At 41.6% G+C, this 24,345-nt stretch overlaps 1 protein-coding gene across 4 annotated transcripts in view; it reads right to left on the reverse strand.

Moving 5' to 3' along the window:
- PLCB4 (phospholipase C beta 4) overlaps positions 1-24,345 on the reverse strand; it is a 156,388-nt gene that overhangs the window by 92,120 nt on the left and 39,923 nt on the right. For all 4 annotated transcript variants that reach the window (XM_065893070.1, XM_065893069.1, XM_065893068.1 and 1 more), the window contains exons 5-9: positions 13,615-13,694; positions 10,623-10,676; positions 4,941-5,022; positions 3,874-3,974; positions 3,166-3,223 (exon numbers count right to left, since the gene is read on the reverse strand). In XM_065893070.1, coding sequence (XP_065749142.1) covers positions 3,166-3,223; positions 3,874-3,974; positions 4,941-5,022; positions 10,623-10,676; positions 13,615-13,694 — 375 coding nt within the window. The remainder of the gene's footprint in view (positions 1-3,165; positions 3,224-3,873; positions 3,975-4,940; positions 5,023-10,622; positions 10,677-13,614; positions 13,695-24,345) is intronic.

Consider the following 24,345-nt stretch of genomic DNA (forward strand, 5'->3'; position numbering starts at 1 on the left):
ATTTTAGATCCGAGTGGAGGATTTCCATGACTAAATTCATTATGGAGAATAATAGGTTTATGCTGCTCTCACATTCTTTCCATTCACACTAAGCATTCCAAGGAGGAATCCAGCACTTCACAAACTCTAATGTGCAGACAAATCACCTGGAGATAACGTTAAATGCAGATTCCAGCTCAGCAGGTCTGGGTGGGACCTGAGATTCTGCATTTCTAACAAGCTCCCTGGTGATGCCGATGCTGCTGGTCCCCAGATCACACTCTGGGGAGCAATGAACACGGACGTACGGAGAAGCAAATGAGGAGCAGATCTAAAGCTACTAGTGAAAAGCTAGTAAGTGGTGATGGCATGGGTAGAGAGCAGGTGGTACAAACCCCTACACGGCGACCAAGGCAGTAAATGATAGTCTCTCCTCACCTTCCAAATTCCTGGAGGTACACATTAGTACACTGAACAGAAAATTTCATATAAGGAATAAAGGGATTTACAAGCTGGAAGGTGGTGGGTGGTAGCATGGCTTTTGCTAATATAAATGGCATTTTTTTCCTGTTACCTATTCTAATTGATGAATGCTAGTATATGTGTGTGTATTGATTTTTCTTTGTTGACCACTTATGTGGTTACCTTGTTGAACTCTCTATCTGTTCAAAGGTTTTTCAGTCGATAGCTTTTGATATTCAGGTTACATAATCATCATCTGCAAATAATGAATAGGGCCTTGTCCTTTTGTGTTCCTGGGATTCATTTAGTTTTTCTTGTCTAATTGTATGATCCAAGTCTTCTAATACAATGTTGAATTCTAGCTTGTTGAGACTATGTGGCTAAGGCATTTTGAAAATGTTTAGGTCTAAGCTTTTCAAGTCAGAGACCCTTACATTCCAATGCCTGCTCCCTTCCTGAGTGAACTCTGTCTCCTTTCATTATGGGTTTTGACAGTGCTCTGCCCAAGGGGTGCTTTCGACTTTGGAGCAATGAGAGGGACAATGGTAGGACTCAAAAGGGAGGGTGCAAGGCGGTGGCAGAACGTTCTCTAAGTTTGACAGCCTTCTTCAAGGAGACAGTCAGATTTCTGTCTAGTTCTTCCAGCTGAGTTCACTAGGACAGAAAAGGAAGAGATTCAGGGCAGACACTTTGATTAAAAATAAAGTCTGTATACTTTCCTGGACTGCCTTGTAGTTTCTGTGACCTAAAGAAATCTAGAATCACACTGATTCCATGAGTCCCACCCCCCCAAATTAAAGGTGCCACCTTACTGTTAATGAGAAGCCAAACAGAAGGAAACATAAGTAAATGAACACTATTGGCCAGTGTAATAGTGATAGATAAAAGCTTACCAAAGAGTAAGTATTTTGAGAAAGAATTTGGATGTCAGAGCCAGAAAGTGTGGGTGATCATACCTTTTAAAAATTAAATTTTTTGTCCAAGACTCATAAGAACAAGAGTAGTTATCGGGTAGGTCTACAGAAACCACCCATAAAAGGAAAGGCGTGAGATAAGCACCCATGAATGCAGCACCTATTCTGAGGACTTCAGAACTGTTTCCTCATTTGAACAGTAAAATGCATATTAAGTCTCTGTCATGTTTAATAGATGGCTGGGTACCAGCTTCATCCCAGAGCACCCAAGAGGCCTTTTTCTAGGCGAACGGATGAGGTGGTACATCTTCTCTCCACTAAAGCGTCTTCCCTCTTTAGTAGAAAGCAAGATTTTTGCTCGTCTCACCAAAACGTAAGGTGACCAATGACCCAAAGTACATGAAGAAGCTGAGGGAGATAACACAATACATTTTTTAAAAGAAGCAGAAGATGGGGAAAGGGTTAAGGAGGCAAAGCAAGGCAACTTAACTTCCAAGCAACGGTGGTGTAAGAATGTGGATAATATCTGGGTAAAGATTATGAACGTAGTATTCGCATGACCAAAAACTAGTGGAGTGAAAAACTTGAAATGTTTTCAAGTAAAATAAATATTGCAATGTACCGAAAGGATTATTTAAAAGTGGAGGCATCGGCACTGCTATGTGGGGGAACTTTTATCTCCTGCATCGGTGCTTCTAGGCTCTGTTTACCATAGCTTCTCAAGTGCAACCCTACAAATTGGGAGCTACTGAGCCCTGACAGGGAAAGAAAAGAGAAGCCCTTTGGCAAAGATGTGATCTGTGTCTGCAAACTGGCAAATCACAGCCTACCTGTGGTTTTTTCTTGAGGCAATACCTCATATCTGGCATGATACTGCCTTTCCTAACATTTACTTTTTATAAGGTATAATGGCTAACATCAATCGTTTTGAAACAAAAATATACTGTCCATTCCTCACTTAAAGTCTTCTTAGTATTAATGTGTTTGTTAGACAAAAAGTGAGTTTCCCTTTTTGGATTAACAAGAGCTTCAATGGGTTTCACTGAAGAGAAAACACTTTTTTGAACGTGCAGAGGAAAAAAAGAAGTTAATTTCAGTTGTAATAAAAACTGCAACCTTTACGTGTTCTGAAATATCTTTCTCTTGGGCTTAAGCAAATTTTGTCAATCAGTTTTGGTTGTTAAGTGAATCATGTTCTAAAATTAGCTCTGAGCTTGTTATAAAAATAAAAAGGAAAAATTTAACCTGCCATCTCATTGGCCTAATATGCACTATATTTTCACCCAGGAACTCCATGTTGTGCTTGTTGTCCAAATATTCTATTCGAACCTACATATTTTTCTTACATGCAATCCATTAAAAGACAAAAATAAAGCTTTTCTAGTCCATGCAAAGGTATGAGGAAAAGTTAGCAATGGAGAATCCAACTATAGTGTGGTAAACTCAATCCATTCTCTTTCTATTTCTTATAAGTAAATAGAAAAAAATAAGTACCTTAAATATCACCTTGCAAAAACATAGACACATTTAATTAAATGAATATATTATCAAATTCACACGCACACACAGAACCGGAACTACACATCACAGCAAGAAACCAGCAAAAAAGCAGTGTGCAAAGCCAATGAGGAAGTGCATGGACACACGAAGGCAGCAGCTGATTTTTGCACCTGGTAAAGCCATCATGGAAAGATCAGCAGGTCAGAAGCAAAGCGAATGAAGGTGTAGGATGCAGGCATGCAATGAGGATGCTGGAGGAGGGCAAGCCACTGCACACAGACTGATGGAGTTAATGTATGAAAAAGCTTACTTCATTTAGAAAGCTCACTAATTGGTCTACCGTTAAATAATCAGTTTTGTCTCCATTGCTGAAAAGAAATTTATTAGAAAAAGTAAGTTTTGGTATATGATGCTACAGGAGGTACGATTTACATGTTGACATTTGTTGATGATAATTCTACACTTATTTTCTAACCCTGAAGTAGTGGTGAACTCTTAAAATGGCCAGAGACTGTTTGTAAGGGGGAAAAAAAAATAACCCAACAACAACAACAAAGGAAAGAAATCATTCCCACTAGCTTACAGAAAATGTCTGCAATCCCTCTTTTGCATTATCCACAGGCATTATTATAAAAACAACATGTAAGTCATCCATTTGAAATAATTGGAATGAATGGACTTTTCAACAACATAATAACATTCCAAATCGAATCTTGTTAGTTCACATAACGGGTTAATACCTAAAGGAGCAAGTTAACATTGTAGGTAGTTAGTAAAGCCAATGCAGGGAGGGGAGGGGGGGAAGTTCCAGGTGCTACAAGTAACTTACGTAAAAGTTTCTCAAAAAATCAGAGCAAACTTTTACACCAAATAAACTAAGGGGTGAAAATGTAACCCTGACTAGATATTCCTAGATACTATCAACATACTATTTGAAAATATTAGGACAAAAATGTTTTTGAAATCTAAAAATACAAGGATAACATTGATGTGACACTTTCTCATAAATGGAACTTACATTTTTTTAAAAAGATCCTCTATATCTGTCCGAGGACAAATCTTTTGTGTCAGTTCATAGAACTTTTCATAAGTAAATGCTGCAGGTTCAATTTCATCATTCTGGAAAGAATAGAATCGTGTCATAAATCAGGGCACATTTTTCTCTCCTTGGAGGATCTACAGAATCTACAGGTTAATGAAGCAAAGTGATGACACTTGGAATTCCAGGGCTTTCATCTCTGATTCTTGCTGATAGAGGCCAGGAGGTCCAGCCATTGGCCAGGCCTCTAGAACGTGGCACATGAAAATGAGCATTTCTAGTTACCATTCATCCATGGTTTACATGTTCAAACACTGGCCACAGCTGGGCTTGCTCTGGGAGACACTCCACAGAACAAATACAAAGAAACATTTTTTCCTTCTCTCCTTGAAGGAGAAAAGCAAGTGCCTGCCTAAAGGATGATGACATCAAGCCCAATGTTTTCTTACGCTTATTTTGTGAATTTTCACAAGACCACATGAAGGGGATGCTATAAGAGTTTACTCTTCATACAGAACTTCATATTTCAAATCGGATTTGTTAAGGCAGCAACAGGCTTAAATCTTTCTTGCAGTTAACACGTTAATTGCAATTATTTTAAATCCAGAGGGCCACAAACACAAATGGTATGTCTGGGGAGAGGTGCTTCATAAAATATCGCACAGCCATCCTGAAGAACTGAATTTATGAGCCATTTTTCATGCTGACATTATACGTGGTCCAGGCAATGTTGATGGATTTCTGTAAAATAAGTTTTCCATAAGCTGTGTGAAAGAGCAGCCTGGCTGTCATTTCCTTTTCTTAATAAAGTTGACAACAACATTTGGAAGTACACTATTTGAATACTAAAATGTTTAGGTTAAAATGCCCAGAAAACAAAAGGAAGGAAGGATAGAAGGAAAGAGAATAAAGGAAAAATTGACTGTACTATGTGTGACTGAATCTAATTCTGAATCTAACTGAATCAGTTTAATACAATCTTGTTTATTACATGAGAACATAAATACACAAAGTGGTTTTAGAAACATTATTAGATTAATGAATACCTTTCCACTGGGAAGACCTAGCTCCTTGAGTGCTTGAAAGATCACCTTTTCTGTCTTCCCCGATGCAAAGGTTCTGGTAATACTAGGGCAGAAAAGAAAAAGAAATAAAGTTACTATTAATTCTGTTTTCTCTGATGCAAAGATCCCATTAAAACTAGGGATGGTGGGATAGGGGAGAAGAAAAAGGAAAATAAAATTACTTTTCATTTTTAGGTATTTTTCACTTCCCAAACTAGCTCCTGCAATGTCTCTCTGGTTACCAGAGCTGGCTGTGCCAGTGTGGTGACTTGATTCTAAGACAGGTGGTCTCTCTCTACTTGTGAATGTAAGATGCACCAGGGATACAGACCATTGGACAATCACAATAATAAATTCCGATCCTATCAAACTGCTTTCTTAGGAAAAAGGAATGTGGCAGATGGAACAGCATGTCTAGAATAAAACCTCATGGTGACAATATCTTGATTTGGGGAAAGGAAGGAGGTCCCTTAGCACACAGCATGTGCCTGTGATCGCCATTACCTGGTTTCATACTACAGCTGACATGCATTATCAGACATATATATATATATATATATATATATTATATATATATATATATTTTTTTTTTTTTGAGCTAAGCACCCTTTAGCTACTCTGACATGTCAGCTGCCTCAAGGATTGGGGACTTTATTATGAAAGTGACAGGTGTCAGGGAGAGGGGAGGCAGGGGAACAATTATTCAATGTTTCAGCAGAATCTTGGCATTCCCCTGAGACACAGTATTTTTGAATAATGGTGGTGCCTTTGAATCAGTACTGTGTTCATCAAGGCTAGTAAGATGGATAAAACCTTAAGGAGCATATTTCCTGATGATGATAAAAGTAGAGAGAGACTCCTGATAAATGAATTGGTGACACTCAGAACAAACACTATTGAGGAGAGGACTTGGACCCTGGAATCCATACTTGACTCTGAGCCATGTCTTGGCCACCCGAAGAGCCTTCATTCACTCCCCGAATGGAGGCACAGGTGATTTATCACCATAATAACTTAAAGTCTAAATCAGAAGTCCAGCCTCTGCTGGAAGACAGAGCTTACTTTCATCTGTGAAGCTTGGCTTTGGACCACCTTCCCTGTGAGTACAGGAGGATCTGTAACAGCACCTCCCATGCCCAACCTTGTCGTGCACTCCACCGTTCGTGTTAAGTGGAAGGCAAGTTCCCAATGTAAGCAGTGACCGCCGTTTAATCTTGATGAGTGGGAGAAAGCACCACTTCAACTGCAGAGTACAACTTCCCAGAAGAGATTGGGAAGAACTAGCTGTAGGTAAACGAATTGCTATGTGTTTATTCAAAGCTTTATTGTTTCATACGTGGTCTAAGAATACTTCAAGAAGTACAGTTTTAAGAATGTTTGAGACAGTTGTATTCAAATATAGGGAGGCCTATGAATTCTCTTTAACAAATCTGCAGACATGGTACAGCATATATGTATGACATTAAGTAAACCAGTTTCTAGGGTCAAGGGTGCTATGCCCACATTTTCCCACTTCTCTAGAGTTCATGGAATTTTCATACATTGGACTGAGTTGAGAAGCACTTTATCTGCTCTTTATAATAGGGGAAAGTGGCTATTCAGTGTGTCTTTTTTTGAAATAGAGTATGTATGTGTTAATGTGAGAGCTGCAGGTTCCAGCAGGATTTGGGATGTCTGGCACCTGTAACCAGGAGGAAACTCTGCCTAGCAATCTCAGAGGAATCTCAGCTAACTCGAGCTTCTGTTAGGTTTCAACAGGCCTCATAAAGGAGATGAAAACTGATGAACATGGTCATGAATGTAGCAGGTGTAGGGCCTGAGCCTTTCTGGTGAAACAACCTGGTATTGGGGAGGGGGTGGAGTGGGGAGGAAAGGGAGAGTTCATAGGAGTAGAATCTTGGCTGGGGCTTGGGGAAACGCCAAGAAATAGGAAGCAGAACAAGGACATCTTTTGGGAGTAGTCTGTCCAAGAATTTGTGGGAGATAGAGAAACTGAGAGAAGGAGAAAATAGGGTGCCCAGGGGCAGGAAGGAGGGAAATCCACATGGGAATATATCAGTGAGGGCAAAAATCAGAGCCCAGAGATATGACAGAAGATAATAAAGGCAAGAGGTGGGACTTCCCTGGCAGTCCAATCGTTAGGACTCCATGCTTCCACGGCAGGGGGCATGGCTTTGATCCCTGGTCAGGGCACTAAGGTCCCACCTGCCGAGGGGCCAAAATAAACAAATAAAGTCAAGAGGCAGTATGATGGTCAGAAGAGCTCGTTCTCAGGCCCATCTTTTCACGAGGGGGCTCGGGCTGGGCAACCTCAACACAGATTTGCTCCCCTCATTCTAAGAGAAAATAGGAGCAAGGAAGTGGAAGAGACCATTTCCCTGGAGGTGGGGAGGAGGGGGGATGGGGCTCCTTTATTGCCTTCTCTCCAGGCAGCTTTCAGAGTCATTCTTGGGCCTCAAAATGGATTCAGCTTAGGGGCGAGTGGGTTGTGGTGCAAAGGTGAATTCTCTGAGTTTCCAGTTGCATTGGAGGCCCAGTATTTAACCAGGGTTCTGAGAGAAATAAACACACTTATCACAGGCTGGGGGCATTTCAGACACCATCAAAGGCGTTTCATGGGCATGTAGAGTGTGTATAAGGGATTGCAATTTATTCAACCCTTTATACACAGCCCCAAAGAGTACAGCTTAGTGCTTCGTAGCTACAGGTGCTCAGAGCTTCTCTTGAAGCAAAACACACTACCTACCTGAAAGGAAATGCTAGAAAAGCAAATACCCTTAAGCAGTACCCAGTCCATCTGATTAAATTCCCTGTTCTAGCAGACCTTACAGGCAACCAAGACAGCAATGACCCTAGAAACTCAGGGAGTCTCACTCTGCCCTCAAAGGGTCTACAATCTATCCAATGGTTTTAATACCATCTTCTGAAACAGTCAAGGAGTGTTCATGAAATGAAGCCCCCTGCAGAACCAGACCCTTGTCGTAGGCAGGCTGGGCCTTCAGGATGTGGATGGATTATGAGGGAGTTGGGCTGCTATGACCACCCCTGAGGTCTTAGCCCTCTTAATACATCTTCTCCCTTGGGACTCCTTCTACTCATAGCTGTTGGTTCCAACTCCGTGTTACAAGGAATGGGAAATGGCAAAAAAAAAAAAAAAAGAAAAGAAAAGAAAAAAGAGTGACCTTCAAAGCTTTGGTCTGAGTGGATAGGCAAACTAAGTGTGAGTTTGTAAGTTTGGGAGAAAGGCAGACTGCATAACATGATGTACAAGAAAAGAAAAGAGAAGAGGGAGGTAAAGACTTTCTTCCCTTATCCTTCCTGCAGCTTCCTGGACATTAAATTTTGGTTACAGCTCACAAGGAGGGGCCACTCCCAAGCTGATCTAATGACCCTGAAGCCAGATCCCCTCTAATATTACACACACAATACACTAACAGTTTCCATTTTATAAACTCCAGAATGATAGTGATGAAATGACATTTTAAAGTGTTTACTCTTCATATCCATTAAAACATTCAGAACAATTTCCATCTCGCCCTTGGCAGCTCATCCACATAAAGAATTATCCGCTTTTTGCTGGCTTGGTATCAATTTTCCATCAACTCTGACAAACTGCCCCCGGATCACAGATGTCCTGTATCAAACACCTGTTAATGCTGTCAGGCACCAAAACGTTCATGTCAGAGAAAGCTAAAGAAGACGACAAAATATCTAGGCTATTTCTACAAAAAACGGGGTAATAATTTTGTATGTGAACATGCTGCACAAAGATCTTTGGAATCAGCAAAGGCTTCCAAGCTTGTGTAACAATGGCTTGATTCACAGGATGTGTACAGATGACACCAGAACTGCTCATTAGGAGTGCTTTGATTACAATCTATGTGTTTCTATTTTGTCCATTTCTTGAAACTTATCTTGGGAGAAAACTCAGGAGAGCAATTTATGTAAAAACTAATCCAACCTACATTTTTGGTCTTCACTCTGCTATCTGTGCTAAGTTTGGACTTATTACTTCAATACTGATTTTTAAATTAAAATGCACTACATATTTGGTAATAGCTGTAGGATGCTGAGATACATTAAAATAATTGTCTTGCTATTCTCAACAGAGCAAAGGGTTTTATATAAAATAAGGATCAGTGTAAAGTGCCTTTGCCAACAACCATCAGTCAAAGGTGCTAGTGGGGCTTTTTTTAAACTTCTAAAGTAAATGCAAAATTGACTTGCTAATAAGTTATTAAATAAAAAGCAGAGAATCCTACATGTAGATTTGTAAAGACCACAACAGATGCATGAGGTCGATAACCCTGGAAGCCCTCAATAAAAGGTTAAATAAAAAGAATACTGCCATGGTCTTCTTTATGATGTGTATGCTTTTCATTTGCCCATTGATACATCAGTTGTATCACATGGATACCTTAGTCCATGAATGTTACAATACATGGAGTTAAGGAAAATGATGACCTCTAGGATAGTTCTGACAAATGTGAAAAGAATGACATTCAGGGAGTATGGAGATACTCTCAGAGGGATGCAGAATTGAAGCTTCAAGTCTAGGCAGAGACAGAGGGAAAGGAGAGGCAGAAATGTCTGAGTGTAATCTGTGGGTCTCGGCTCCAGTGCATTCCCTCAAATGCTGGGCAGCTGGTGACCTGTCCACTTCATCTCTGAAAGATAGAGCGGTTCTAAGACATGACTCCACACAGTAGTTGTGGGTTTTGTCTGTTATTTGTCGTTGGCTTCTTTGCTAAAGTGTCCAGGAAGAGGTCAACTTGAATGCAAGTCGGGAGAATTCTATAAGAGTGGGTCGGTATCTGGGGAACTCATGTTTAATTCAGGTTCCTGAATCCCAATATACCCCTGGCTTCATGTGGGCAGCAGATGCTCTGGGGCCCAGTTCAGCTTCTGGAATTTTCATGAAATGCTTACACAAACACCAACAAAAAAAAAATACTTGGGGAGCTGGGTAAAGAATTCCCAACACTATTGTCACAAGAGCTTCCAACTGGACCCACAGACCATGACCCTAACGCCGGAAGGAGTGGAGAGGCAGAAAAAAGGGGAGAGTGAGAAATCCTCAGAGGGTGAAACACATCAGCTTAAGTACTGAAGCACAGGTGTGAAGGCCGTTTCTGGTTCATCTTCTCTTCACTCTTGACTCTACCCAGGCTTTCCTTCCATTTTCTCCCTTGTCTCTGTTACCTTGGGCAGGGTAAGGAGGGAAGCGACAGGACCAGCAAAGCCCAGAATGAGATGCACTGTCTAGGGGCATCACACTTCCTAAGACACGTCCATACACTTCCTCTGTAGGTGCACAATATAAACTTCTTTAATTTTAGTTAAAGGTTGTTCAGGGCAAGTAGGTGAAAGATACCTGAATCCTGAAAACCCACTTAGCTGAAGACTAAAAAATACTGCTACATTTTCAGATGTTCTTTAATTTATCAGAGTTAACGCTACCCGTTCCGAGGAAAAATGCAACTTTACGTCCATAAGTGATTTTTACAAACTGAAGATAGTACTTGATGATGTGATTCAAACTAAGCTTCCAGAAATATCTTTAGTTAAAGAAATTAACAAGTCCTTGTGGGGTGCTCTCTCTGTGGGCTGGTATCACAAGGGCTGACCCAGGCTGTGCAGAGCAGACAAGAATAACTGACTTACCTCCTAACTGGAATTTTCCCATTTGTGTTGGTCATAAATGCCAATTTCATCCAGCTGGAAAACAACAGTAACAACTGTTTTAATGTTTCTCAGGAGAAATAGCTTCAATCTGGTTAAGAACTTTAAAAGAAAGTTCATTCAAACACAGAACATTTATTCGGAAAACCAGAGACAATTACACACTGTGAGATGAATTTACTGTTGTCAGATTTAGCAAACAAAAATATAGGACTCTGTTAGATCTGAATTTCAGATAAACAACAAATAAATTTTTACTACAAGTATGTTCCAAATATTGCATAGGACATACTTATACTAAAACATTATTTGTTACTTATCTGAAATTCAAATTTCACTGAGAGTCCCATATTTTATCTGGCAATCCTAGATGAATGAGAAAATTGGGAATTTGCATGAGCAAAGCAAATTGTAGGCACTTATTTGGTGATTGGTTTCGTCCTTGATTGTTGTTCTTTAATAATTTACTAAGGGGGTAAGAAATGCAAGTGCATGGTAACACCAGCCAGCCTAGTTTTGTGGACAGTGGGGACCCCCTCCACCCCAGCCCCAGCTCCTGCTCTAAGTGTAGTGAAGTAAAGATGGAGAAGCAGGCAGGTGTGAGCCCTTAGTGACCTAATCCTCACAGCAACTGGTGGATGGGTGGACACCAGCTCCATAGAGGGATCTGGACCCTTAATTTGTAACAGTCAGAGAAGTTCATCAACTCAAACTGATGGTGAAAAATGCCTTGCTTTCCCCAGGTGTTCATGACACATGGAGACCCAGTACATATATTTGTCCTTTGGTGCTTGGACTATTCTTAGCCACTGACTCCCATTCTCACTGTTTCCAGTTAATAACATTCTAACAATCTGCAGAACATGATGATTTGGTAAAGTTTCTGTCTTAAGTCAAGCTTCCTAGAAGCACACGTGACTACTTTTAAGGGGATGGTTTCAGGACCATAGGAGTGAGGGAAGCAGACAGGCAGGGAGGAAGTTATACACAGCTGTGCTCTCAGCTGGAGCTTTGTCCTGACGCCAAAGGGAGCTCTGGAGTGTGATTTGCACCAGGCTTGGTGGCAAGGGGGCTGGCTTCTTGTATACTGTCTCAGCCTGTCATTGGCCGTGGGCTTCCTTCCAGAAGAAGGGAGGAGTCTAGGGTCAGCCCTCCTTATCCATGGGTTCTGTATCCGTGGACACGAAGGGTCAACTCTTAGGCACTCGCATCGGTGGATTCTGGTGTCAGCAGGGTTCTTGGAACCAATCCCGCAGAGACGCCAATGGAGGACTCTGATCTCTCAGGCTCGGTGACTCCTGGTAGGCAGAGGGCAATTCTCTGGAGAAGCAGGCAGGTGTGAGCCCTTAGTGACCTAACCCTCCCAGCAGCTGGCGGATGGGTGAACACCAGCAACAGAAAGGGATCTGGGCAGGACACCAATGAAGGCAGATAAGATCTGGTGTCCAGATACAAGGACTTGGGTCACTCAGGCATAAGTGGGCATGCCGAAAGTCTGAGGTTCTATAACTTCAAAGTATTTGTTGGGTGGCTCTTTATTTATTATTATTATTATTTTTTTTTTTTTTTCGGTACGCGGGCCTCTCACTGTTGTGGCCTCTCCTGTTGCAGAGCACAGGCTCTGGACGCGCAGGCTCAGCAGCCATGGCTCACGGGCCCAGCCGCTCCGTGGCATGTGGGATCTTCCCAGACCGGGGCACGAACCCGTGCTCCCTGCATCGGCAGGCGGACTCTCAACCACTGTGCCACGAGGGAAGCCCTGCTCTTTATTTTTAAGAAAACATGACACAGCAACTGCAGAGGACAAGAAGCAGCTGAACAAAAAATAGGAATGTACAAGACTAAATAACTCCCCTCTGATAAGACAATGGGAAAAACACTGGAAGGATGATGTCAAAATCAAAATAACTAATACTGAACGAGGAGGGATGGGGAACCAGGCACCGGGTTAGGTGCTGCCCATGACCTTATTTCCTCTGCGTGGAATCTTATCACCTCCATTCACAGATGAGGACGGAGAGGCACAAGGTTAAGAATTTGCCAAGACTGACCCGGCAACAAAGTGGCCAACCTGGGATTTACAGCACAGAGTCCATGCTGTTAAAGCACCTGCCAAAGGGACCAGAAGTAAAAAGCAAAATGCCCGAAGGACTGATCTCTCCTCCCATCGCCCGAAGTCCAAGGAATCCCACCCTTGGTGCTGGACCTGGGCCTGGCTAAGAGATGCCGGCTTATCCCTGCAGATTCTCAGTGTGGTTCTCTCCTGCACCTCATGACTGCCTGCCAAGGGCCCTGTGATAACAGGTGGCCCCACTCCTCCATGGATCACTGCTTTTCAAACAGGCTGATTTGGGCTTTGGCTAGAATTTCTACTTGAGTAACTTTCATGTCACCTGGAAAGAATAACTTCGTAGGGTTAAAACCTACCATGTCAAGCAGGTCCTCTCTGAATTTTGAATACAGAGCTGGAGTAAGGAAGTTCTGCTTTCTGAATTTCAAAAGTACCTTTGGATCCCTGATTGGGTGCTAAACAGTCCCTGGGGCCAGGGCTCCTTTTCCACTGGAGCCATCGGTGCTTTTGCAAAAGTGCTTGTCTTGGCCACACTCCCCATTTCTCAGTGTCATGCAACAGAGACTCCAGCTACATCAGCACCCAAATATGGCCCCAGGCATGCAGAGCTATTTATCAGCAGACTCAGTCTCGGGACACAAAAGACAGGGCCCACAACCCAGCATCTTTCTGCCATCAACCATTCCTTTCAAATAGGTTTCAGGCTGTGGGCTTATCACACATGCCCTGCCAGGTGGCATGAAGAGTACAGGTGCATATTGGTCAACATCTTCTCCAAGGTCAGGAGCATAGAGGCGAAGGCAAGGAAGATGCTGCCTGGTCCATATACATAGCCTTCATCTCCTAATCTGACTGTTTGCTTGATAACAGCCAAAAACAAAGGATCATGCAAATAAAACTCACTGTTTCTTGAGGCATGTCATGGGACTGACATTGTTGGCCCTGAAGTTGTGTATGATGGATCTCAGGCCTTCGACCCATTGCTGAAAGAAAAAGAAAAAGAGTGTTCTTGGTGAGCAAATCTGCCAGAGCTAAACTGGGTGTTTTTTTTTTATTAGACAGCTCGTGTCCATTTTGTGTAAGAAGAATATAAACTCTTCTTTATCTCCCTCCTGCCACTCAGCCATCCTCATTCCACACGCTCATATTTTATGCTTTAATAAACAGCTTTCATTCTTTCCAGGAAGATAAATGTGGCATCTACAGTGTCATTAAACACTGGGTTGTCACGAAGCAATGCTGCCCACTGATTGACTTGTTAAGCCTTCTATTTGCAGCCTGTTTAAATATAAGCCCCTTACAGTTGCTGGCAACATTAATTATTTCTCAAGCAACATTATACAATACGTGATGGCATACTTAGCTACTCTCATTATAGAGGATGAAGGCATTCGAGGTTCATCCATTTTATTGTGTGATACTATTTCAATGTAAGAATTTGTTACCTATCTTACCTGTCTGTGTTTTCCAGCAAAGCCTTAAAAAGTAAAATAGGCGTCGATGCCAGGGTACCCAGAGCAAAAAGCAATGTGCTTGCATGATTTCTGTATAAGGACTTGGACCTCGGTTTTAGTTCATAACATCACTCCATGGATTTACAAGGAAAAGTGAAGAAGACTGTGTGTGGCAGTAAAGGAATGTGGGTTTCCAAAGGGCATTTTACTAGAAAAGGCTGGCACATGAATTAAGGCCCACTGCCCTTGGGTCCAAAAACCGATGCCAGTGAATGCCATACCAAATTGCTAAAAATGAGAGTCACACTCTTGGCAAAATGCTTTGAAACAAATTGATACTGGGGGTTCAAACAGAACTGGGGCCCACACACAAGCCAGCACCTTACCTTATTAGGTTTTTTGTATGACTGCTGTAGCTCTATGCTGAGGAAGGGAAAATATTTTGGAATAGACAGTAATGTAGACATACAGTCTTCCTGCCTTGTCCAGCATGGCAGCCACTAGCCGCATGTGGCTAAATTAAACTGAATAAAGATTCATTAAATTAAATTAATTAAATTTAAACCTAATAAAAATAAAATTCAGTGCATCTGTCGCACTCATCACACTTCAAGTGCTCAAACCCAACATGGGCTTAGCGCCTAACATATCGGACGGTGCAAATAAAGAACATTTCTGTCATCACCAAAGGTTCCACTGGACAGCATTGCATAGTATTACCAGCTTTAACATGGCCAAGGGATTAAGTCACTTGCGAGGGACAGAGGTGATGCCTGGGTTCTATACATGTGTGTGGTTTTAATTTTAATTGTGATATAATACATATAACATACAATTTATCACTGTAACCATTTTTAAGTGATCGGTTCAGTGGCATTAACTAACAGTCACATCATTGTGCAACCGTCACCGCCATCCATCTCCAGAACTCTTTTCATCTTGCAGAAATGAAACTGTTCCCATTAAACAACCACTCTTCATTTCCCTCTCCTCACAGCCCATGACAACCATCATTCTACTTTGTTTTTCTGAATTTAACTACTCAAGGTACCTCATGTAACTGGAATCATGCAGTATTTGTCCTTTGTGACTGGCTTATTTAATTTAATGTCCTCCTCAAGGTTTATCTGTGTTGTAGCAGGTGTCAGAATTTCCTTCCTTTTTTAAGGCTGAATAATATTCCATTGTACGTATAGGCCACATTAGGTTTATCTGTTCATCTATCAATGGATTCTTGTGTTGCTATTATGACTCATGCTGCTATGAACATGGGTGCTCCAGTATCTCTTCAAGAGTCTGCTTTTGATTCTTTTGGATACATACCCAGAAGTGGAATTGCTGGATTGTATGGTAATTTTATTTTTAAGTTTTTGAGGAGCCGCCATACTGTTTTCCACAGCACTTGCACCGTTTTACAATCTCACTAATAGTGCACAAGGGTTCCAATTTCTCCACAGCCTCACCAAACCCCTTATTTTCTGTTTTGCTTGCGTTTTGATAGTAGTCACCCTAATGGATGTGAGTCTACCAGCGAGTTTGTGCTTTCCTCTTTGAGCCCCAGTCATACCTAACAGACTTCTGAAGAGGGACTTGGGAGTGATACGAGGAAAATTTCCTTTCACAAAGAGAAAAGGCCATTTTCTGGGGACTGTAAATAGCACTGAAAGCCTCAGCAAGCATGATGGTGAAGTCAGGGTTCTGAGGGAGGAGGAAGAAATGAAATAGCAGCCTTGAAGGAATGCCTCAATTATTTTCCTCATCAGACCTCACTTCCTCTGTCAGGATAAATATGGGACTCTAGGGCTTCCCTGGTGGCGCAGTGGTTGAGAGTCCACCTGCCGATGCAGGGGACACAGGTTCGTGCCCCGGTCCGGGAATATCCCACATGCCGTGGAGCAGCTGGGCCCGTGAGCCATGGCCGCTGAGCCTGCGCGTCTGGAGGCTGTGCTCCGCAACGGGAGGGGCCACAACAGTGAGAGGCCCATGTACCAAAAAAAAAAAAAAAAATGGGACTCTAACTCTCTGGGGACAATCAAATATCCTGTGATTGGCCAAACAAACCACAGGCCCACACAGAGTTTCCCAAGAAGGGACAGAAAAAGCACAAATAATTTCGTTGGCATGAACTGGGCAGCACTGAAGCCTTGTTACGTGTTCCAAAACACAGAACGAAGTCCATGGTTTCCTGGGGCAAAAAAGTGGATCATTTCTGAGACTGTTTGCTGGTTCTTTCTGATCATTCTGATTTAGTTGTTTCTAAAATCAATTACAGAGATATCAGGCTTTGAGGGGGCTTCAACAACATTCATCCATCTTTGGAAAATACAATGTGGAAAATAATTTGTTTATTGTGATGGAGCAGTCCTTGAGTGTGACCTTTAAGGTCATCACACCAGTGACTCGGCTTATGCTTTCGTTAGTAGAAAGGCCCCCGAATCCCCACAAGCCCTAAAGGGCATGGGGAGGGACCTGAAGCTTCTCCTCTTGGTGATGCTGAAAGTGAGGTCCACAGCCCGGTCCAAGGTCACTGAGCAGCCGGCCTCTGCCCTTTGTGTCTGGGAAATTTGTATTCAGAGCTCGTCCAAATGTCTCCTTCCCATCAGACCTTTCCTTCTGTCTGTTATCTTAATGTACACCTGGCATAATAAGGCCAAAAGACTGTGGGAAATATGTTAAGCATTTTGTTTTGTTTTTAACATAAAATAGATGAAATGCCAGAAGGTGTCAGTAGAACCGTAGAATTTAGTTGGAAAGTTGTGCCAGAAGTGAGTTAAATACATATCAACTTCTTTGATTGTTTCCAGATTAACAAAATCAGAAAAAACTGACTTAGGTTTTTTGTTTTTGAATTGCTGAATATAAGTACATACGTTAATAGTCTACGTAACGCCCCACGAGGTGTGTCTTCAAGCCTCAGGATGAGTGTTTCTAGATCATTCCCCAACACACTTTGAGCTCACACACTGCTCCATGGTGACACAGGGTATCATTCCTACTATACTGGGTGTCTTCCCTCTGGTCGGCTGTCCTGAGTGGGCAAACGTGGCCTGGATGCAGGGGAACCAGCCCACAGTATCAGTACGGTTCCAGTGTCCAAATGGGCAGCTTCTGCACCTCCCCAGGAGGCTGTAATGGTTATTGTTCTCTCAGTTTTCAATATTTTCCAATTCTGTCTAAATTAACTTAAAGCTTATTTCAGCCCTTCTAAGAAAAGGTCCTTTGAGGAACTCTTGGAGGCTTGTGCTGGATGGTTCGAGGGGAAAGGAGTGAGGAATGGCAGCTGCCCCTAACTCTCTCCTGGGAATTTTCACCCTCTCCTCTGGGATTCCTTAAACTTATTTTCATCATGCAGGTGGCGTCCATTTTTCAGGTAAAGGGCTGGGCCTCACCCTTAAACACTAGGACTCTCACAGACAAAATAATCCCTTTCCTGTTAAAAAGCAAACATATAGAATAACACAAAGGAAGCCGACTCACAGACATAGAGAACAAACCAGTGATTACCAGTGGGGAGGGGGGAGGGCAATATGGGGTGGGGGAGTGGGCGGTACAAACTACTGGGTGTAAGATAGGCTCAAGGATGTGTTGTACAACACGGGGCATACAGCCAATATTTTGCAATCACTGTAAATGGAAAGTAACCTTTAAAAATTGTATAAAAAATAAAAACAATAAAAAAATGAAATTAAAAATTACTCTCTACAGAAAAAAACAAAAACCAAAACACAAACAAAAAACTCCCCAAATGTATAGAGACACAGACAGAACAAAACTTAACTGAAAAATATGTGAATTTACAGAGCACATATCTTGCTTTTACTTTTAAAAACATTTGGAAAAAAATTTAAGGTTATGAAAGCAATATTTAAATGCCCTGTGTAGAAAAAGGTAAAGCAAAAAAGCATAAAGCAAAAAGTCAACATCACCCCATATTCCATTACCGATATTGAGAGCTGACAACACTTTGCTATCTGCACTTCTAGCCTTTTTCTATACACATAGATTTGTCCTCCTAAAATAACTAGTTCTGTTGTTTTCCAGTCAGCACCACTTCAAGCAGAGTTGTTGTTCCTTCAACTCAATCTTATCTCTAGATTTTGTTCCAGAAGCATGCTTCTTAGTTTTTAGTCAAAGTAGCATACTGTCAAAGCAAAAAAATCACAGAAACTCAGTGACACTTTCTAAATCTGCTGTGTAATTTTCTCTAAAGGGAAGACTCAGTAGCAACCTCCCTAATCATCTGGTGTTTCTTTTCAAAGAGGAGGCTACGGTGGAGACAGTGGAGGCATCTTCAACTAAGTTGGCTCAGAAGTTAGAGACTTGCCACCTAAGGTGTAGTCCAGTGACCAGCAGTCAGACCCTCCTGGGAGCTTTTACAGTGCAAATCATCAGGCCCCATCTATGAAATCTGACCCTGGGGAACAGAAACCTGTGTTGAAATGAGCTTTCCAAGTGATTGTTCTGCAAACTCACTTTTAAGAAGCTCTGTTCTAGACTCAGGCCACTCAGAGAGGTGGCTAACTTCATCAAGATGTACAGGAAGCATCTTCAGGCTCACCCCAGTCCCACAGGGCTAGAACCTGCATTTGGTAAGATCCCCATGTGAGCTGTGTGCATGGTCCAGTCTGAGAAGCACAGGGCTATGAGGGGGCCTTCCCAGCTTGAGCACCTCTTCCCACTGCCCACTGAGGAAGAGCTGATATGGTTTCCTAAGGGAAGTGAAGTTTTTGCATGTGCCCTCAGCTGGGATATCCAATCTTCTAGTGAGGGCCTTACAGAGCCCAATCACTATTTGGTTTTGTCAATGCCCTCCCAATCTGGGCTGAACAAATCTGCACTCACTAGAATAGAAGTTCTGACCTGAACGTTTAGGGGAAGTTAAAGGGTAGAAACAAGATGAGGTGAGATGCTGTAGGTAGTGACTTTCAACTTCCCCCTGTCTGAGCTGTGAAAATCATCAATGGATGGGCCATCTGAAATACCTACAACATGGGAACTTCATGGGACCTGTAACTCATAAGCCTTGATCCATACAGGGTTTGTTTGTTTATGTAAATGGAGACAAAAAGTCAGGGCATATTTCAATTGGTTATTCTCAAGGTGCTTAAGTGCTTTACTAATTACAGTCAACCCTTGAACAACATGGGTTTGCACTGCATAGGTCAACTTATAGGTAGATTTTTTTTCTACAGTACATATGACAGCACTACATGATCTGTGGCTGCCCGAATCCACGGATGCTGAACTGTGGATACTGAGGATCCGTGAATACGGAGGAAACATGGATTTGGAGGGTGAATTATAAATTATACATGGATGTTTTTCGATTGCAGAGAGGATTGGCGCCCTTAACTCCTGCATTCTTCAAGGGTGAACTGTGATTACTTTTCATCTGCTCAAACAACATAAGCCAGGAATTGATACAATTCAAAATACATCTTTTGATCCCTTTGTACTGTGAATTCTTGTAAGACTACAGGGCATTGAAGAAGGGCAATAAGACTCATTTCCATGTACTTGGGGTAAACTATGAGGTTTTTCAAGTGAAGATTTCCTTCCACAGGGTCTTAGAGTGTAAAGTTGCAACATTTCACAAATCTCCAGATTAATAATATTCAATGTATAAAGATATCTTTATATGAAACTAGAAACTGAGTTTTAGGACAGTATTTGGGCTTTAGACTGCCACTGAATATAGGCAGTGGCTCAGATTCTAAAGTAAGGATACTGTAGGTATCTCTTATGGGTCTATATAACTGAGGCAAATGATATCATTTCATTTTGGTTAGGATAAGGTATTAGTTGGCATTAAATTGTCAACATTTAACTTAGAGGGCAGGCCAAGGGGAGGACACTTGCAGCTGGTACATTGTTGAAAGCAAACTACGTGGATGGCATGCAGAGACTAGATTAGCAGTTCCCAGAGGCTGTTGTACAGTAGAATTCCCCAGGGAATACTTCAGAAGCCTCAACATCAACCACAGAGATTCTAATTAACAATCTGAGTGTGGCTGGGCCAACAATCTACTTTTGTAAACAATGTAGATAATTCTAGTGTGAACCTACAACTGAGGACCTGTTGTAGGTTCTTGTTTTTGGTACAGAAACAAGAGAGAGGTATGATTCCCAGAAATGGGGTACATGATCATAGCATGACTCAGGGCACCAAATGTCAGTGATCAGACCTCAGCCTCAAGGCTGAAGCCAACACAGTGGGCAGGAATGATTAGAGGCTAAGTGCCCCTGTCTTTAATGTCTTGGTCCCTGTAGTATTCAACCATGGACTGAGGCAGAGCCTGGCTCAGGAATTAGAAAACCCCAGGGGTAGAAGGAGGAGAGTGAAGAGGCTGGTGATTTAGGCAGGACTTGACAAAATTTAACATTTTACCCTTTGACTGTGCTCATAGGGGATGCTAAAGCCGTTCTAAAATTAAGTAGCAGATCTACCGATGTTTGTTTATATATATCACAGACTGACTTCTATATCATGTTAAAAAGGAAAAATAAAACAAATTTTCTCTTTCATGTCAGCTACTTTCTCCTGGCCCTAATAAGGAGAGAAAGAAGTACAGGTAAAATGTACTAAGTGTCAGCCTGGCAAGAGATCAATGTCAACATTGAAAACTCCCTCATGGTCATGGGACAGAAGGCCAACAGGGAGGCAATGACAGCGGTGACAATGAGAACAAATCAGGCAAAGAAACCTGAAAGTCACCTTAACCGCTGACTCAGGGAAAGAGGGCAAGGTAACAGAGACAGAACAGAACTGCATGGATAATGAAGGAGCTATGCTTGCAGTCCTAGACAAAGTCAGTTGATAAACCCAGGATGGAAGGTTAAATTAATGAGCCTATGATAATCACACAGTAGCAAACTATTGAAGTAGGTAGCCAAACAGCAATGTGGGTTTTGTAAAAAAAAAAAAAAATCAGTAGACAGACAACCCAATAGTGATCTCAAAGCCCTTAGGAAGTTAATAATAGTTCTCATGAAATTTTCAAATCTAAAAGAGAATTAGGGGAGAAAAAAGGAGTGATGGGGGCCTTTTTTCCTTGATGTAGTCTGAGTGTCCTCCAGAGAATACAGTTTTCATCTGCTGTTCTCTGCTCACGAAGAATACTAAGTCGCTGAAAAAGGGAATGCATTAAGCATTAGGTGCTGCCTGATCCTTAACACACCTTCACAGCACAGCGAGCCAGTGTTTGCGCAGGAAATGAGCTGCCATATATGAGTATGGGTGGCTGTGTTTGAAAGATCGATTTGGATGGGCCTGGATAATATTTATAACTTCCCTAGTCAAAATTAGTTTAGTCACTCACAGATAGTCAAAACAGTCTGTCAGCCTGGCTGGTTATCTTGACAACACTAGGTCAAAAAAAAATCTCTAAATAGTCACAGCAAGGAGGGGACACTGTGCTATTCTTGGTCATTACCCAGAAGCTGAAGTGTCAAATTCCCATTCCAAATGGGTTTCTGTTCACTATCATTTCTAAGAGACAATTTTTTGCATCGCCTAAGGCTCATTCTACCTGTGACAACCTGATACCTTGTAACAATGTTCTTTTGGACCTATGGAACCTTGTCCCAAATAACCACATCTAGTTCCAAATACTTACTCCAATAAATACACTGTTGAAGAGAATCAGGATATGACACCCCAAAATATGCCACTTTGGCGTAAGAATTATTTTGAGCTGAAGGCATCTGAATTCCTGAAATTCCTTATCTGCCTAAAAGCAGAGCCTCCCAACAGAACTCAGTTGTCATAAATCCTCTCCCCAGAAGCAACACTAATCTTCTCTTCTGGAAAATGAAAAGTTGACACCACATCCAAACAGAAATTGTCACAAGACAATCATACCTCCTGTCTATTCTCCTAAGGGCCCATTTACCTTCCTTAAAAACCATCTACCCTTCGCCCCCTCTCCTTCCGCTATTAACGTGCTATATAAACTCTAAAATCTCACTGCTCCTTTGGGTATTCACTTCTTTCTGTGATGCCCCCGTTCACATAAAATGAAAACTTAATTAATTTGTATGCCTTTTCTCCTGTTAATTTGTCTGTTATCAGTTTATTTCACAGACCCAGCCTAAGAAATCATACATACATATATACATTCAGAATACATTTATGCCTTGTGTTCACTTGTGTTCACTCTACATGAACAATATACAGTAAGCAATAAGTGATGTTCTTTAATGCCTCAAAGTTCACAGAGCAGCTCCATTCCTACAAACCCCAGAAATCATTCAAAAAGAAAATGAGATATTTGGTTTATTTTATGTAACACTTATTTGACATCCATATAGAGAACTTTAAAATAATTGAAGAATTTTAAGATTTTAAGAAAACCAAGAGCATCATTTTATGCTGGTCAGAAACTACCAGTTTTGTAAGAGTGCATTTTTGGTCTCACCTGTCAAATTTGCAAAATCTTGATGGTAAGGGATGAGTGAACAGCTGGTGAATTAAAAGGTGTTCATGAAGTCGTTTCTTTGGCTAATGCCTGTACTTAAGATCCCCGAGGTCACTTTCCTCCTGACATGTGTCAGTTGACAACGCTGGTAAATTAAGCCAAAATGAGCAGAACTCGACATTCAGACAAAGCCGCCTGCTGAGGGTCTGGGATAAGCATCAACAATCAAGGAGCCTCTGGCTGCCCTTTTCTAGGCAGCATCACCTATCAGCTCAGGCAAATCAAATCTATAGGTAATCCTACAAAGTAAACATGACTTTTAAGATAAGAGGTACTAAAAAGCATCTAAATCAATGGGTTTGAGTTTCACTGTCTAATTTCCTATCATTTATGGAAAAGATTCCACCCTTCCCCTGTTCTTGCCCCCCAAAAAGGGGGAGGGAAGGAAGAAACATGGCAGCAGTAAAACAAGGACAATAAATAGAATGTTAATGGCAAAGATGAATAAATGAATGTCTAGATTACATTGTTTTGGTACATCTGGAAAAATATTGGGCTGAACAATGCCTCTATGACATCATTGCTGACTTTTTTTCTGTAAAGCAGTAGTTCTGAAAGAGTTTGTGTCCCTTCAATAGGCATAAATGAATGAATGAATGAATGTATGTACGCTTGGGAAATAGCTGAATATCCCCCCTCCTTGCTGAGACTGGTATGAGAATAATTCTGATTCTGAGAGTGCTATAGTAAAGAAACCCATCTAAACAAGGCTTTCTCATGCTGGTTTGACCAGAGAACCCCCTTTATATGTGGACTTCTTTGAGGAATCCATTTTGTGGGCCACCAATTTGGGAAGTGCTGCTCTATGACTATACCTTCCAGAAATAATGACATTAAACATTTACCTGAAAAGTACAGTAAAATCATACAGTGTTACAGGTGGAAGAGGCTATTCCTCAACTTGTGAGCTGCAGCAGAGGGTGTGATAGAACACAGGATCTGGAGTGGACCCAATGCCTGGGTTCAAGACACCAGCTGGCCACCTACTGGCTGTGTGACCTGGGGCAAGTTTCTCAACCCCTCTGGACCTATTTCTTTCTCTGTAAATGAGAATAATCCACCTCACAGGATTGTTGTGAGAATTAAATGAGATAATGCAGGCCAAGCACTCTGAACAGTGTCTGGCATTCAATATAAAATAAAAATATCACTGCTGCTGCTCTTATTATAATTATTAGGGGCCAGCAAACTTTTTCTGTATAGGGCCAGGCAATAAATACTTTAAGATCTGAGGGCCACATATGATTCTCTGTTGCACAGTTTTTATGTTTTGTTTTGTCTTAATAATCCTTTAAAAAGTTAAAAGCTGTTCTTAGCTCACTGGCCACACAAAATCAGGCCGAGGGCTGGATCTGGTCCATGGGCTGCACTATTATGATTACGATTATTAAATTATTTGTTCCAGATCACAGTGCTCAGAGGCAAGAGGCTCATCTCAGGCAAGGCGTCCAACCCACCGCCTCATGTGTCCCATCTTTCAATTATACCCGAAAGATTAGAAAACATACAAACACATGTAGCCCCATGTTACACATACATTATGTTCACAATGACATTTTTTTGCTAGCAGTAAAAACTGGAGCTATGTGGTAAATGGAGAAGCAATTTAAAGCTAGTGACATTTTTCTGTCCCAGGGGCCAAAAGGTGAAATCCAAACTTCTGGTGCAATTAGAGTAATTCATTCTGCATTCCCTTGATGGAG

This window comes from Phocoena phocoena, chromosome 15, assembly GCF_963924675.1.
Source record: "Phocoena phocoena chromosome 15, mPhoPho1.1, whole genome shotgun sequence".
NCBI classification, from domain to species: Eukaryota; Metazoa; Chordata; class Mammalia; order Artiodactyla; family Phocoenidae; genus Phocoena; species Phocoena phocoena.